At 32.7% G+C, this 18,796-nt stretch overlaps 1 protein-coding gene across 1 annotated transcript; it reads right to left on the bottom strand.

The window, feature by feature from the left end:
- Positions 1-387: 387 nt before the first annotated feature.
- On the bottom strand, positions 388-10,309 carry LOC137927418 (zinc finger protein 660-like). Its single transcript, XM_068771225.1, has 8 exons — positions 10,182-10,309; positions 8,907-9,016; positions 7,337-7,955; positions 5,595-5,806; positions 4,474-4,596; positions 3,131-3,325; positions 2,390-2,555; positions 388-471 (listed from the first exon to the last, which is right to left on the bottom strand). The coding sequence occupies exons 1-8, from the start codon at positions 10,275-10,277 to the stop codon at positions 388-390; spliced, it is 1,605 nt and encodes a 534-aa protein (XP_068627326.1). The 5' UTR covers positions 10,278-10,309.
- Positions 10,310-18,796: the final 8,487 nt, after the last annotated feature.

An 18,796-nucleotide genomic window follows, 5' to 3' on the forward strand; every position in this document is an offset into this window, starting at 1 on the left:
TCTGAGAATATTTTACATAAACTGTTGCAGTTTTTAACATAAGATATGATTTTTTCATCATGCCGCCTCTCAAAATTAATGTTAACATTTAACCTTGTTAAAAAAAATATCTCAATGTTGTTTCACATTTTAACCAAAAATTAACTGCTGTTACATGATACAGAAGACTTAGTTTGAAGCAAATCACTAGTGTAGGCCTATCAATAAGAAATCTGATTTTAAAAAAACAGTCCTCAGGTATCAGCTGAACCATTAAAAAATCCTAAATATACATCTGGGTGAAATGGATATGTCCTACCCCTTAACCACGATACATCCCAGTGGTTGTGCAATACCTGTATAATTAAGGCAAAGAAAGATTACACAAGGCAATCATTTTCATTTTGTTTATTCATAAACAGATTCAGTTTGTTCATTCAGCTTCATCTTCTCGCAAACCTCTCTGAGATGCCTGTTGAGTTTGCTGTTCCCCTAAAAAAGAATAAACATTGTTTTTTATTTATCAAAGAAAATTCTCTCTATAGCAATATACAGGGTGATTGGTTGTATGCGTAAAGGCTTTTAAACAAAAAAAAGCGTAAAATATATTTAGTCTGGTAATTAATACTGTTACTTAAAAGTAAACAAATTATTATTTTTGGATTTGGAATTTATCATTTTTATGTGACTGTTCATTGCACTTTCTTAATATCGCATCATTATATTATATAATATTTTTTGATATTAAAATGGAGGAGTGTGTAAAGAAGAACCGAGTCCCTGCGATTGCATTACATAATGTAGGTATAGTGCCAAATACAATTTTTAAAATCCTCCATATGCTTGGTATTGGTCAAATGTTTGTGTACCAGGCTATTAATAGGTACAATGAAATCTCTATTTGTGACAGATAAAGAAATGTACAAAAAAGGCGATGATAGCATTAAGGAAAAGAATCAGCAAAAACGCTGTGCGAAATCAAGATTTTATATTGCGAGATGAAAACAGCACCTATTACCATACCGTTTTTAAATAATTACTCAGGACTTGCAGCCTATAAGAGACACACTGATCATTTCTTAAATATTTTAATGAATAGAGTAGTTAAATCAAAACAACTACTTAAACTGTACACAAAAGGTCTCAGAAAATTATTGTTTAAAGATGAGAACATTTTTACAACTTAGCAAATCATTTAACATAAAATATGATCATATATGTATGATGCAAAGTCTAAAGAAGCTTCGCAATTAGTCAACAGAGTACTTAGGCATTATGCGACTTGAGTGATGTTTTGGTAGGGTGTTAGCTATGAAGAAATGACTTAGCTATATATTTGTGAAAAAGGTAACATGGGCACAAATGTATCAAGATACCATTCTTGAAGGCAGTTAAGACCTTTTTCAACCTTTCAAGTAAGATTTGGCACCGGGTTGTGAAGCTCGATCCACCCAGTCTATTTTTAAAAAGATTGTTCCAGACTTTAGTAGAGCTGAAGACTGGCCATCATTTAGTCCTGACATTAATCTACTAGATTATAATTTATGGTCAGTTTTAGAGAGTAAGGTTTGTTCTAAACGTCATGATAATTTGGAATTCCTAGAAAAATCCTAGAAATTTATATGATTGGCCATTGTCAATTTTCTCAGTGTGTGCTGCTATACCTGGCCAAAATTTAAATGACTGTATTGCAGGCAACGGAGACTACTTCTAATAAGCTTTATATAATTTTAAAAATTCTACTTTAATGTATTAAACTAACACACTCTATAAAATGTCATGTAATAGGGGAACCAGAAAGTAATGTCGTTTTTCTCGACATGTTTTACAGAAAAACCGAGCGTGTTTTACTGTTCCGGCATTGAAAATTTGTATACTTGATGGCTAAAGGTTGTTAATTACGAAGGTGAATACATTGTAGAACAAAAATAAAAACTTATTAAAAATGTATTCATGTGAATTTTACTTTAGAAAGCGACATTACTTTCCGGTCACACTACAATAAAAAAATGTTGTTTTTCACAAGGTCAAGGTTGTGAGAAATTTGGATGTGGGTTATTAGAGCTGCAATGAGGATTGTGGCAAAACTGATATCACGGTTTTAATAGAAAAAAACTACTAAATCCGATATAAATCCTCCTTGCGTTGTGTCCCTTACTTCTTTGCTTCGGTCACTGGTATAATGGGTGGTTCCGACCAGCACATGGTGCTGCGGCCTCGTGGTTGTCGACCTATATTTCCACTAATCAATTTTTGGCAGAATAGTTTTTCTTTTAATTTACACTATTTTTAAAGCTGTTGAAAATGTCCTCATATTTACATGTACTTTTTTTACAGATTTTTTTTTGTAAATTTTTCTAAGGCAAAAAAACTGGGTTGTATAAATAAAATTATATATATAATTGATTACCTTAAAACTCTTGCCGCACAAATAACAGATGACTTGCTCTATTGGAGGTTTCCGTGTTCGTGTACTAGATGGAGCTGGCGGTTTCGCTTGCGCGTGGAACTTGTTTTCGTGAGCCTCCAGCGCTCGACGGTGGGGAAACACTCTTATGCATTTACTGCATTCAAAGCTGTTATGATAAATTGCTTCTTAGAGTAACACTATTCACATATAGGTTATATCACTGGTTAAGTAGAATAGTAGTAGTCTAAGTACAATATCAAATAATGATTACTTATGCTCATTTGCTGTCAATGTACGGTACACCCTGTATAATCAATGGTTAAAGACATAATGAACAACGAATTAGTAATATAGTCAGAAAATTTTTCTGCAAATTCAGATTCTACTTTTTAGCCGACGCCAACTGCAAGGCATCGGCCTTCCTCGAAGTTCATACGAAGACCAGTCTTGCAGGTCATTCAGGGACTTTTTGCAATTCTAACCAAGTCGGTCCATCTAGTGGGTGGCATACCCACGTCGGGTCTACCGGCTTATGGTCACCACTCGAAAACCTTTCGACAACCACGGCTGCCGGTTGCACGATGTGCTTCGTTAATTGCCACTGCAGACTAGCAATTCTTCAAGTTACTTCAGTGACCATGGTTCTTCAGCTGATATCCTTATTGCTCATTCGATCTCGCTGGATGCGGGCCGTGCAGGACCAGGCATCTATCTACTAAAATGAAGAAAAACAGAACTTACACAGTCTGTTGATGATTGAGGCTGTTCCTTCGATGAGCCATAAGACTCTTCCTGGTGGTGTAACTGACGCCGCAGGTGGTGCAGAAATGTCTCTCCTGACCCATCTGATGTGTCTTTTTATGCTGGTTCAGTGTATATGGGCTGCTGTATACAGCTGGACACTCGTTGCAGGCGAATTTCTTCTTTAGATGTTTCCTGGAATCGTAAACCTTGTAAAACCACAATATTGCTACGGAAATACACATAACATGAATTTTAATATCTTGCACTTGGTTAAGTGATTAAACTAGACATATATTTTTTTAATTTTTCTCCGGCATAGAATTTACTCCTATATAACTATGTAAATAGTCCTATATAGTTATTTACTCCTAAGGGTGTCGTACGAGGCGACAGGCGAATCAGTTTCCAAAGGATGGACAGCAGCGTCCTCTGCGTATTGAGACACCACACTACGATCGTCAAGCGTGGTGATTCAGATATATTCCCCAAAGGATGGTTCACCTAAAAGATCGGCTCCTAATCCACGTTGACGCCGCTGTACCTGGCTTAGGTCAGCCAGGGCAACAACAGCGAGGCAAGGGATGCTGAGAATCCACGCCCGACTATATTAACAGCGGGCGGGGCACATCGCTTGTGATTGTGATCGTTTCACCATGTACCCATATCGCGTCTACCTGATCATGGCTGCCATTCGAACCTTTCGAGCCAAATGGCCATCGGTTACATGAGCAAAGAGCTTCGAGGTATATCAGAGAACTAGGTTCTTCTCATTATCTTATTTAAAATACATATATCAGTTTTCATTGATTTCTCTTTGTTAATTAACTCTTGACTTAGGCGGGAGGTGTCTTTTTATGACTACCCGCATTAACGATAGAAAATTAACCACTAGCGCCATCTATCCGTGCTAAAGTTACAGTGTTTAGTCACATAGTTGCTAAATCTCAATTTTTCCAATATAGGTAAAAAGTAAACCATTTTGTGGAGTGCTCAATTTTTATTAACCCTTTCCACTCCAATGTCGAGTGTCACTCGACACTGATTTTGTTCCACAAGCTCCACTGTCGAGTGATACTCGACATGGTGTTATACTTCTTTTTGCGGAAAATTTTAAAACAGGAAAGTTTTTTGTTACTAAAATGTTTGAATCACGAATGAATGAAACATATTCTAGAATCGCAAGATACTATAATTCAATTAAATGTTATCGATGCTACATAACAGCCTTGGAGTGGAAAGGGTTAATAATATTGGCAGAACGCCGATTAATTCGACTGATGCTTATTATGTCGTTGTCGCACTGACGTTCTTATATTATTCGTAGTATGTGTGATACTCACAACATATGTGTCCTCACAGCGGCTTGGTTCCTGCAGGCCTCGCCACAAACCGAACAAGGGTAGACTCTACCACTCTTGGTGTTGTGGACTCGCCTCAAATGCTGTTGAAGACCGCTCGCATCTCTGAAGTTATACTGAGCGTTCCATAAATCAACGTCAAGCCAAAATCGAGTGGTAGAACAAGCTAGATGCCTGTTTCCCTGTTTCTCACATAAATAAGGGTGGAACAAGATGTCTCCAAAAACGGGGGCCATGAAAAAAGATAGAACAAGCATAAATTATACTAGACGTCTCTTGCTTTTTGTGGATAAAATTTAATGAAACCATTTTTGGTAATTTTTAGCAGAAAATTCCTACCAAATATCAAGTGTCTAACCTTATGATTCCATATACTAGGGTGATCGGAAAGTAATGTCGCTTTCTAAAATTAAATCCACACGACTACATTTCTAACAAGTTTTTATTACTAATCAACAACATATACACCTTCGTTATCAACATTTTGCCATCTAGTATACAAATGAATGCCGGAGCGGTAACAAATCAATCGGTTGTTCTGTAAAATATATCAGCAGAAATGGCATTACTTTCCAATTCCCCTATTGTAATGTGTCCGTGTACATGTAAATTTAAACGGAAATTCTTTTTAATTTTCTGGAGTTACCTGCCAGTATAATTTTTTTTTTAAAAAGTGTTATAAGATTAAGATCTACAAACAGTGATACAAAGTGACTATTTGGTAAGTTATTTGGACAGTGATTTCTTGAACGATTTTGAAAAAAAAAAAGGAACTACGCGAAAGTATACTTTGTGTTAAAGAAGGATGACCCTCTGAGTTGTGAATAAAGAACTACCTGTGAACCGGTCGTGTTACATTCCGAGTCAGCCTCCCAATATTTTGAAAACTTTAATGCCGTATTTATGTTGTTTTTGTTTCATAAATTGCCTAAATTTTATTAGTCATCGATGATCACCAATAAGATAAACACCAAAAAATTTCCGTGACGTTTGGGCAAAAGAAATGATTTCCAAAAACTTACTCAACATAGATATATAATTAAAACCTTTATATTTTGAAAGTGGTCTATGAAAAAATAAGTCTGGTAACCGGTTAAACTCACTTAAACAAATTGGCACACAGATGGCAAGCTACGTAGTCTGAAGTCCCTCTTCTAGAACACGCCGCCGCATGCTTCGCCCTCGCTCTGGGACGGAGTAGGGCTTCGCAACGTCCGCAGCGGTAGCGTTCCGCGTGCAGCGACACGTGGGACCGGAGCACCGCTGGTGTCGCAAAACGAAGCGTACATAGTTCACATCTATATTCACCGTTTGACTGAAAAATAATATTAATACAACTATATAAGTTCAGTTAGACTCGGTGTTTCGCACTGGTCGGTGTAACATTACTCCTGAAGAGGCAGGCGGTGCACTTTATTGCACGACTACTGCTGCATAGCGGAAGTAGCTATATATTAGTCCTTTTCGCAAAATAACGCTTGAATCTATTAGATAATACAACTATATTAGCAATTATTATTGATTAAAGTAATATACATTCATCCTTTAAAGAGGTGAATGTTTAACTAATTCCCTGGCAATAAAAGTTTCTGCAATAATAAATAATGTGTAAATAATAATAGAGTAAGAATTTTTTTTAAAAAATACAAAACTGCAGACTTTGTATTGCCTGAATCATGTTGAAAGGCCATGTCCAAAAGTGGACGCCTTACGCTTGTGATGGCGACAATGTCTAAATTTATAAGTATTACAAAAAAGTTGACACATATACAACTAAATGTAGCATATGTAAACACATCTTTATAATGCTTTTATTTACAGGTGAAAATAATTATAACTTTCACATGAATTGTTTAGATAAGATAACCTATGAAAAGAAAAATTCATAACTGTCTGTCCGTATCAATATGAATCTAAACCAGTGATTCCCAAATGGGTCTATATCGACCCCTAGGGGTCTATGACAACCTGCAAGGGGTCTACGTCAGCGAAAAAAAATTTTGGGGTCCATGAAATGAAAATGGGGGTCCACGATAGTGGATCTCAACACATACACTGATAGTACCTATTTACTTACATCATACTATCTTATAATATCAAAACATTTACATTATTTATAAAAGTACCTATGAAGTAAAAAATTATTAATATGTTATGTATATTTTACATAACAGATACAAAATTTTATTTTGAGTAGTTTTAATTTAAATTCATTTAATCAATGCATAAATTAACATGAGTTTTTAATTTAAGTTTTTTTAAAACTAAACTTCACTACAGTTAGAAATTTACAGAAAATCAATTTCAGCTTAGTAGGAGGTCTACCCAACACTGAAAAACATGGCAAGGGGTCTACGACACAAAAAAGTTTGGGGAACTCTGATCTAAACTATCCTAGTTAGAATGTGCACTATGTGCAATGATTTCAATGCATAGCTTATAACTGTAGCTCCCCACTAGATTGACCGGCGACATAGTTGAGGTCGCAGGAAGTCACTGGACTTGGGCATCGCAAGACCGGACATCATGGCAATTTTTGAAGGTGTCCTATGTCTTGCAATGGGTGTTTGGGATGTGATGATGGTAATGTTAATTAAGAAAGGGACTAATATATACTATATCCACTATGTAGCATTAGTCATGCAATAAAGTGCACAGCCCGCTGATAAATGTGCATGCGGCAAACAATATGAATTACACAACTACCACCGTTAAATCACACAATACGTGTTTCACCCCTCCACGGGGCATCCTCAGGAGTAATGTTACACCGATTATTGTCAAACACAGAGTCATTGATGGTAATGTTAAAAACATTTGTCCGGTGAAAATATTTTAGTATTACCTCTTCATGCCTCATCATATGAGTCTGATATGTATCCTTAAACAAGAAACCTAATGCGCAATTGTAGCATTTGAATTCAGAATCTAGATACTTCTTTCCTTTTCTATTTGCTTCTAACTCTCCTTTTTGCTGTTCTACACTCAACACTATCTTCACGAATCCTCTTTTCTTCGTTTTTTTCACCTTGCCATTAAGTTTTTGATTTGAGTTATAAGTTTCTTCGTTTGGCATCTCTGGTTCAACTTCATTATCTTGTACATGTTCATTGTATGTTGACCTATCAATATCTTCATCATTTACATAATTACAATCATCTATATATTGAGTTGCATCACATATATCTTCCTTTGTTACATCATCATCTTTCATCTCAGTTCCATCATCATACTCTTTATATAAATCTGTGTCTATATTCACTGATGCATTATCTGTATTTGTTTTCTCAAGTTCTTCTTCAAGCTTAATATATTCTTGTCCATTATATGCATTGGTATCATTGCTACATATTTCATAGTTTATTTGATATGTGTTTATACTGTTAACTCCTTGACATGGTTCATCAGAACACAATGTATGAAATTCAATATCATTTCTTTGAAGATTTATTATAACCTTTTCACTGAAAATTTAAAAATGTGATTATTAATATTATTATCATTACAATATCAATGTAATGGATTATACACATAGGATCATTATAACTTCTGAATGGCACAATGCCCGAAGTACATAATTTTATAAAAACTAGAAATTAAATTTATTGTTATTTTTACGCACATAGATATGCAGAATGAAAGATTATAGTTCGGCATTTTGGAGGGGTAAATGAATAGCTTTTGCTATCTATAATGAATGGCACACATTATCCTAAAATCAATGGTTTTAAAACTAATAATGTTATGACAATAAATAAGAAAAACCCTTTAACAAAATACAAATGACTATATATTAACGTGATAGTCCCTGCTCTGACTTTGTAATGCCAGAGTTATTGGCAGTTAATGGTGCCAGACATTGGTAAAGATACTTAGATCTGCAAGAAATTTTCCAACAAGATTATAATATCTACTTCTTCTATTGCCTATTTCACATGATTTAATTTCTTTTACAGTCTTGTTGTATAAATGAATAAAAATGAATAATATAAATTAATAAATAAATAAATAGGTAGATAACTCTTTACTCTTGCATCACAAATGTTTGTAGAATATAACACTAAAATAATTATAACTATGTATTATGGGGACCGGAAAGTAATGTTGTTTCTGTCAACACATTTTACAGAAAATTTGTATATTAGATGGTAAAAGGTTGTTGATAAATAAAAACTTGTTAAAGATGTAGTTGAGTGATCTTTACTTATGAAAGCGACATTAGGTTCCGATCCCCCTAATATTACCAGTGCAACAACAAGCAATCCAGTGAGTGTAGATGTTTTACTAATAACTGTGTAACTGAATATATTACTGTGTTATTCATTAGTTTTACTATGTTATGTTGTATATATCATATATATAGATAAAAACCTGAACCTGAACCTGAAAACTGTTATGAGTTGATATTAATTTACCTGAAGAGCATGGGATACTCCATACTCCGTTTGAGGCACATTGAGCGGAACATGTATAGTTTGTTTAATACATGACAACAGATATAACATAGATGAGAATCTGGACATAACTGAAACAACGAGAGCATTTAAAACTACTCTGCAGAATATTTTGAGGATAGTTTTTTAACGTATTACAATATATGAACATATTTTACTATATGAACATCATAATAGAAATGTATATTTACAAGGTGGTTGGTTCTAGGAAAAAAAGCTTTATGGGGTGAATGTGTTGCTCATTTGCTGTCAATTAATGAATGATACACCCCATCCAAGAACAAGGATTTCAAGAATTTCAGCAAATTGAATTATTTTAAATAAAAAATGATTATTGTTTGCTTTTTGACCCTGTGGACTTTGTTCTGCCAGAAATTTTTGGCTAATCACATTCCAATAGAAATGGTTGGTATTTCAGAGTGATCACTTTATATGGAGTGATTGGGTGGGAATAGATGTAAAAGCTTAAATATTTATTACTAATAAATATGCTATAAATTGATTGCTTTAAAGGTTTTACACTTATAACTAATTAACCTATACACATAAATAGGACAAACACTGTGTGAAACTGGCAAATCCAATCATCATCATCACCATTTTAGTCACAGGAGGTCCACTGTTATAATAAGGACTATAAATAATGACCTCCTATATATATTTCCAATAAGATTAGTTGGAAGCAGTCTGCATCCAGTATCTTTTCATGAACTTAACAAGGTTTTCTGTCCACCGGGAGATGGACATCCTAGGCTGTGCTTGCCTATCCATGATTTTTACTCTGGAACCCATTAAGATGCTGTTATGATATGTTAATGGCTTGAATTGTAGATATTTCAGATTATTTAAGAAACCCTTGGACACCTGAACAATAAATGAATTATTTATTTCAGACAGTTGAAAATTTAATTTTTAGAAATTTAAATTAAAATTTTTGAATGATCCATTATATCCAGGGGGAAGGTCAAAACCATGTGATGTAACAACTACACAGGGGTTCGTAGAAAGTGCGTATTGTGACAAGGAGAAAGAGGTTTGGAAAAGTTAAATATCAAGCGTCCTATATTATGAACCTTCCAGATTATTGCAGTGCAGTTGTTTCAAAAAGTCATTCACTAAATAACACGTTTCATTGTCAATTATTTCATTGTAGTAGAGTTGGTAGTTGGTTTAATCTTGAAATAAAATAAATTCATGGTAAAGGACTTTTTAAAATAAATTATTTACTTTACCTACATTCATTCCCACTACTTCTTTGTATTTCTCCCTCATTTCTTCTTGTGTATCACAATTCACGGTGCTGTGGCATATAAAGCACAAGATAGACGACATTTTTTTTTCAAATATCTTATACGAATTTACTACTATTTTAATACATTAATAATTAAAAGCAGTTTTGAGTTTTTCAATTTTCATATAGTAAATATTTTCCTTGTTGACAACCAAAAAAGGCAAAGGATCACAATGCTTGCTGCCAATATTGCATTAATTTTTTACATACATATATTCATTTCACATTTTTAAACTTAAACACATATTTCTGACGCATAAAATGAACTTGTTTTAGAAAGATTTACTTTAACATTATTATAACGGTAATTATATTTCTATGGTTTTGCGTATTTAACCCCTTTGTTATTCTGGAGCCATAGTTCGAGGCGTTAAATTAAAAATTTTATGAAATTGGGAAGTTGGCAATGTCCTATGCCGATTGGGCTGATGCTTAATGGTATAACTAGGCGTAAGAACCCATAACAACAATCATTGATTCAGAATGTCAATCGATAAGCCAAGATTACGATAACATTTTGAATCAAGTATCCGCGGTTTTGTATTTCGGCTTGACTGATTGCTGGAAAAAACCTGTTTCTACACACAACACCTGCTATATAAGAGTATATTTTCAAAAAGATAAAAATTCACATGTTATGATTTATAAACTGTCGAACCGTTTACGTTGAAAAAATAACATTTTAGTGATTTTTAAATTGAATTAAATATTCGTGTTTCCATTTATTAGTAGGTGATAGAGACTAACATATGTTTTACTAAATTTTATTTCAACAATAACATAGAAATTCGACATTCTGTTTTAAAAGGAGGGATTTTATGACAGTTACATTTCTGATCCACTGATTTGTATTTACTGGATGCTTGTCCGCTTAGTCGTTTAAATTTATTTTTAATATTCAGATATTAATTATTACTTTACCCTATAAACATAACTTGGCGATTATGAGGTGACAATAAAACATTTACTAAAGCTGTTTACAGTCTTGCTAGCAGTTTAAGTAAACATACATGAACTTCTAAAACTATCAGGTAACTTGGGAACGCATTACAGTTTTTTTAGTGCTATATTATTTAAAACTGATAGGTATGCGTTGTTTTTTCTAGATTTGGTACCCTTACTGTACTAACACAATGGTTCGAAACCAAGTCGTTCTATTGTTCCCCTCAGTGCCAAAGGACCTTGCCCAATAGATTCAACGATATCATTTTTAATTACACTTTTAATGTTTCTTCTCTATGTTCTAGAATAGTACATAAAATTGTTTTAAAGATTATTAAACGCATCATTTAAAATTGGAAGTTAATAATTAATGTATCGTTTTTACATAAAATCGATTCAATATCATCATTTGACAACACATCATGTCACGCACTTCTACATGCAGGTCGTACATCATTTAACGAATTTTTTTTCCGTTTTGAGATATTAAATTTTCAAACATTATAAAATTAAAATTGCGGACTCTGTGTGATATTAAATAAGGTGGTGCTGTGCGTAACGTGTGCGTTTTTAAATATATTCTTTTGGTGATTATACAAACCGAATGTCACTTAAATTATACATTACGATTGTGTATAAATTAGTTTGTTACGCATCGGAAACATATACATAGTATTAATTGTATGATAATAAATATAACAAACGATATCGTGTTGACTTTTACCGGACTTCGTGAAGCAATGCCCGCCCGGTTTCCTGTGCATTTCGCAATTGTATTCTGTATGATAATTTAATGACAGAATTCTGCGTTGTCGACACTGCTACTACATGTAAGTAATGTTTAGCTAATTCGTATCTTTACGAGCACAATAGGGCGGTGTTAAATCCAATTACACCGAGGTGTTATATGATCCGCAACTTAATTGTATCGTAGGTTAAAGTGTTAATACGATTCTTATTAGAACATTCGTAAGTTTATTCCGATTTTCTGAACTTTTCACTTTATTTTTAACAATTTACTTCAATACTATTACGTTATATACCGTATTTACCAGGGAAACCAGAAAATCCGCAACTTATCTGATTGTTTAGTGAACAATGTAAGGGTGTGTTTACATTAGGTGCAAAATGTCAGTCTGTAGTTAGTGAGATTTCATATCTTACAAATAAAAACCAACTGTGTCTATATTTTGCTCAACATATGGTTTTACCATTAAATCCTGAACATTCTTTAGCAATTCTTGTTGAAAATTGAGATTCTTACCTCAAACAAAACTTTAAAGCAGTCAGTAATAATGAAATTGGATCATTTAAAAGAACTACTCAACTTGATCCTGCAAAAGTGATTTTGGTTCAGGTAAATGGGTAAGTCGTAAAACATTAAGAATACTTCAATTATAAAATTACTCAATTGAAGATATAGAAATTGAAAACTGAAGATATAGAAAAATGATTGGTATGAACCATAACATGGAAACATGACTGGACACTTCATTATTAACTGCTGGAACCAAGAAGTTGACAGTGAATAAGAGAATAAGGATTTTAAGGATATTAATATAATAAATGAATTGTTACTTGAGTACATTTTAAAATGTTACCAAATGTAAATACAATTTCCAATCAAAATTTCCTTACAAATGTAAACATATGCTATACAATAATCTTTCTCTTTATATGCTAACAAAAGTGCAAAAAAAGGATAGTTATATTGAGTTGAAGGTTGATGAAACTGCTTGTTCAGTACAACTGAACCCTTCTTAAAAATATAGCTAATAATTAAATTAGACCAGAAGAAGTGGGTGTTTTAATTAGTGAATTTGGGAGTAGTATTTAATAAACACTGTAGTTTTGGTGATGACTTTTTGACTAACTTTTCCATCCAAGATACAAAATGGACATAATTATAGACAATTGATGGTACTGGTGTCAATACATATACTGTACAGATGATAAATATGATTATTTCAATTTAATGCTATGACAATATAGCCAAGTAAAGACTAAGCATCAACTTATATCTTTTATCATCATTATTGTTTTAGCAGTAAGACATCCACAGCTGAATATAGACCTCCTCTATACATTTCCAATAAGACAGGTAGAAGTTGTCTTATATCTGTAATTCAAATGAGAAATGCATTATGCTATAAAACTGGGCATTTGCTTTGTACAGAGAAAAATCTTCCATATTGTTTTTGTAAAGTTTTCAAGCTCACAAACATGATGGTTGTGACCTTAATCATACAGTGATCTTATCTTATATGATGTCCTAGCAAGTACCATCTTACTTTGATTTTTAACAAAAATGTCTTTTTTACTTGTTGAAGCAATAAATGCTAACAAATAATCAACATTAATCCTTAAGGAAAAATTTAAAAAATCTTAAAATTATATATATAATATTATATACTTTTCATATTATTGTCCTTGATAATGTATATTTTAGTCGCATAATTATTGGTTCGACAATCTTCACCTGTGTTTGCTTTATTTATAAAAAACTAACTGGACCCACATGCTTTGCGTGGCCCATGCTATCTTTTCTTAAGTCCACTATAATTAATTTTTAACATGCAAATAAAAATTCAAACTAATTTTATACCACTAAGGGATTTAATTTCTTTAAAAATGTTCTTAGCTGTACAAATTTTCCTACCAAATTTCAAGTTTATAAGCTATTTTGTTTTAGAGATCTTGTGATGAGTGATATCATATATATCACATAAGTGGAAATCTGATGTATATCTTATATTGGTTTATGTACCTGTAAAACTTGATTAGTATAATTTTTTTAGTTATTAAAAGAAGAATTCATTACATGTCCAGGGTTTCTGTTAAGTATATAGGTTTTAAAGGAGCAAACTCTACTGTTTTAATACTATGGTTGTTAGTAAGAGATCGCCTTGTGTGAAAAGACATTGTACTTTTTTGTTTCTCATAATGAAATTGTTTAAATGTATCCTAGCATATACAATAAATAATATTAAAAATAAAATTTAAAAAAGAGTAATCTCTTTAAACAGGTTAAAAAAAACACTACAAAGCCTTTTGCTGATAATAGATATTTATTACTTCAAAACTTATACACTTGTAACTTAAATAATTAAACAATAAATTTAAAACAAATTGATGTAAATTTATTATAACTTTTAAATATTACAATGCAATAAAGGTTTCTATAACCTTCTGAAGTATATTGTTTCTTTTTTTTGCATGAACATTATTACTACTTATGTTTAGCCAGTTCAGTGTTATGACGAAATATGTTTTTTACCTATTAAATAGCACACAAGTATTACATTTTCTTCACTTCAGTACTGATAAGGTTTACTTATGAACAAAAAAGACATTAAATGTATTTTATGTTTAATTTTACTTTAAAAGTAGGAAGGTCAAATATTTTGATGTCTTTTTTTCAATTTCTTTTCTCTTGTATATAGGCTATAAATTAAAAATTGGCACTCATGCATTGTTTTCATACCTATATATATGTATATATATATAAAACAATTTTAAAGTTAACCCATTTAAAATGAAGAATGGCTGGACTAATTTTTATGATTTTGGTATTTTTAGATTTCACTTCATCCGGAATAGTATAAGTATCAACATATGATATTTCTCAATACAAAAAATATCATTAAAAATAGTCTGAACAGACAGTCATGTTTTTATCACCATTTGTAACTTTAAAATGGCTAATCCATTTTTTTATATTGTTATTTATCACAAGGTGCTTGACTGTACAGTGCAACCCTTGCACCAAAATACATGGCCAATAAGCAAATATTTTTCTACATGTCACTAAATACTTCGTTTTTAATTTATATTCTTTTTTTTACTATTCTAATGAAAAATTATGCTTAACAACTTTGTGTTAATTTTAAAATCCAAAATCTATTCAATTTTTTCATAACTATGCTTAAAAATGTAACTCATTTTATTTTTTTTTGTTGTGAATTAGGCTTCTGCGCTCAGTTGCTATTTGACTATTTTTTTTGTTTTAATTTATTACAAAATGTTTAAAACAGACTAGGAAAATAACACATTTTTTGTATGAAGGGGTGGTTACTTCTGCTTTATAAATAAAAAGGCACATGTTGTTATTCAAGTTCAATGAGAATTTGTGTTTTAGAAGGGGTACTTAGAATGTCAATTTTTATCTTTAACATATAAAATTGTAACATTATTAAAAAAAGCTATTTGTTAAGGGTTCTTCTCTGTTAAAGTTTTAATTGAAATGACAGAAACAAGAAAAGAAGAATGCCAGAAGAGACTCTTCTGGCATTCTTTTAATGAGGCACATATGGTAATTGTAGATGATCCTAGGTAGATAATAATAAATAAATAAAATATCACCAGGAAAATTAAATGTGTTACCAAAGAAGAGGCTTATGGCAATTACCAGACATAGGTGTCTTCTATAGATTTCTAATAAGATCTGTTGGAAGCAGCAGTGTTGGGCATCCATTGTTTTTAACCAGCTCATCTGTCCACCTAAACTATGTATAATGTGAATTGTTTTGGAAAACCTGTCAGCGAGTTTATGTTTTAGAAAAATTTGTCTATAAATAAATTTTGATTTTTATTTGCCATTTTTGAATGGCATGTCGGGCCACTAGTACATAATAAAACTTAGGAAACCACATCACTATCAATCTATCTAGGCCACAGCTTCTTTGTATTGTTTAATCTTATCTTATGAATGTTAAGAAAACTTTATTCTAATATGACATTTATACATGATGATAACCTTCCATGTTTGAAATAGGCAAGGTTAGATATTCCATTGAGACATATATAATTTTGTTGAATTTATTTGTAATATTTGTTGTATAATAATTTTAACTTCTTGTTTATTTATTGCCACAACATATATTTTGTGTGTAGATAGTGTTAAACTGAACTCAATAAGTAGTAAATTTTAATTCAGTGAGCCTCTGACAGGATTCAAGATCATCATAATTTTTTTCACAGGATGTTCGTTCCTGGACTGTCTACCTAATGGGTAGATGTACTATACTGTGCTTGCCAGATAATCTATTCTTTGTATATAATTTGAAAACATATATTTGTTTGTAAAAAATTATCTGCTTTCGGGTACACTTCCGTAAAATCCATCCTTAGCTGATGTCTACTAGGCGAAAGGAATATGCTTACCAAATTTCAAATTGCTAAGCCTTATGGTTTAGGTGATATTGTGATGAGTCAGTAAGTATATGATATCGCTTTTATATTGATAGGTTATATTAAATGAATTAACATAAATTTTGATGAAATTTACATTACAAAAACAACTTGGAGTGTTGAGTACTTGAATGGCCTCCGCAGCCAAAAAGTTATTATAATTGAGTTTGGAATTCCAGAGTGACTAACATTGCCTACAACCAAGCATGTATTTTAAATTAGGTTGATTGGTATGTGTTCTGTTTGGAGTTGTTAATTCAATTTGTATGTTAGGTTAGCTGCTGACCCACTTTGGCCAACAAACCGCTCATTCTTTTTATAAATGAACACCCACCATCAATGATGCATTTCCTTATTAATCTATATTACTATCTATATATACAGGGTGATTGGTTATAGGTATAAGAGCTTTAAATGGTTGAATTTTTAGTACAATTATCAGGAAATATCTTTAAGGTTTTTAAACCATGATCATTCTGAAAAATGTTACATTAAATTATTTATTCTAAAGTAATGTGACAGTCCAATAGCTTCTAACAGTATAAAGTCTGCATGCAAATTCCAATTTTGAAAACACTTTTTTTATATTATCATGTAGATATTTTGTAGCATGTACAATAAAGAATAGTAAATTAATTTAAAAACATTACATTATTTATTCATTCTGAGGCAATTGATTTTTGCTTAGGGTGTACAATACATAGATTGTCAGCAAATAAGATTTATGAGACTTAACAATCTTTATCTATAGCTTTCGTACATAGTTATAAGCGATCACTCTGTATAAAAGAAAGATTAATTGCCAAACGTGTTTTTAAGTTTTTACTGGAGAAAATGGCATACAAAAGAATAATAAAACCACTTGTCACTTGTGACCATAAATCTTCTGCGAATGATGGCGGCGTGTCGCAGAATTCTGTGACTAGAATCACTCTGTGGGCGTGTCGCTGACGGATTAGATGAAAGAGCAATGTGTTCAAAGCCAAACACTCATATATACTAAAGTGGTAGCAGTAACAGCCATGTAATAGCTACCGATCAATTCTAGGTTCAACCCTCTCGGGCACCTTTGGAATGCTAAGCGGGTATTATCGACGAATAGCAACCCAAGTGGAAGTCCCCTTGCAGTGGCTTGAGCTTAGACACTCCACGGAGCGTCCGGCGAAGTTCTACAGTCTGTGTTCCTCCAGGAACTCTCGATCTTCGCTACCTTAATAGAGATCTTAGGCTAGAAAATAAAAATAGAAAAAAAAGTAAAAACGCATATAAATTCTATAGCAGGGGAGAGCAACCTTTCTAATCAAGATGGCTTCTTCCAATCCAAAATTTCAAATTCGTTTGGCGGGTCGCACTTAAAGTAACGTATTAATAATCTACAAAAGTTTATTTAAAATAAATGTTAGAATAAAAAAAAAAACTACAGTTTTCACATATATATGCAACACAAATAAATCGCACACACGCGACACGTTTGATTGCATGTTTGAACACGCTAAACCTTATTTACCTAAACTTGTCGCAAAAAATGTTTTGATTTTGTATGATATTATAATTATTACCACTTTATTATAATATATCGATGGGAGAAAATCGATAAAATAAATTTAATTTTTGAAATACTAAGCTGGTCATATGAACATATTTGAATGGCCGCAAGTGGCCTGCGTGCCGCGTGTTGCTCATCCCTGGTCTGCAGTAACAATGTAATATACAAGTTAAGCTACTATATGCAGCTTTATAATGACAGGTAGACGTAGCAGCTCAGGTCTACTTCCTGGACTTCCGCTCATCGATGTTCCAGGTCGCATTGGCCTAGTCCTAAAACTCTGGTCAGCTATTAAGGTTTCTCTTAGCTTAACCGTGTTTTACCAGGTCAATTATGGAACGAGGACTACCAGCTATCGGTTGATTGCTAGGTGAATAATCCATTGTGAAAATAATTACCCTTATGTCAGCCTATAGACGCCCACTGCCAGTCATAGACTTAGTAAGAAAAGGACGAATATTTATCCACTTCCGCACATGCAGTGGTAGTCGTGTAACAAAGTGCATCGCCCGCCAGCCCGCTGATAAATGCGTATGCTGCAAACAATGCGAATCACACAACCGCCACCGCTAAATTACTCAACACGCGTTTTACCCCTCCACGGGGCATCTTCAGAAGTTATGTTACACCGATTAGTGCCAAACACAGAGTACAGAAGAGTACAGAGAGAAGAGTACCGAGGCTAAACATTGGTCCTTTTCTTACTTAGGATGGACTTCCGCGAGGTAACGCCTGATTCCATTAAATAGTCATAGACTTTCCCCAAAGATTTTTTTTATACTCGTTCCCTCTTGTTTTAGGAAGGAACGTTAAAATGTGGGTGTAAAATTTTTTTTCATTTTTATTTCTGTTACATCTTCTCCTTGCTCTTGTTACAACCAA

Source organism: Battus philenor, unplaced genomic scaffold, assembly GCF_028537555.1.
Source record: "Battus philenor isolate CCGP_79_NKW_IND1 unplaced genomic scaffold, ilBatPhil1.0.hap1 SCAF_30, whole genome shotgun sequence".
Lineage (NCBI taxonomy): Eukaryota > Metazoa > Arthropoda > Insecta > Lepidoptera > Papilionidae > Battus > Battus philenor.

Coding starts and splice junctions, on each gene's coding strand:
- LOC137927418 (XM_068771225.1), bottom strand. CDS start 10,277: ATGTCGTCTATCTTGTGCTTTATATGCCACAGCACCGTGAATTGTGAT. Junction 9,017..10,181: donor AAGAAGTAGTGGGAATGAAT/GTAGGTAAAGTA, acceptor TCGTTGTTTCAG/TTATGTCCAGATTCTCATCT. Junction 7,956..8,906: donor GAGTATCCCATGCTCTTCAG/GTAAATTAATAT, acceptor TTAAATTTTCAG/TGAAAAGGTTATAATAAATC.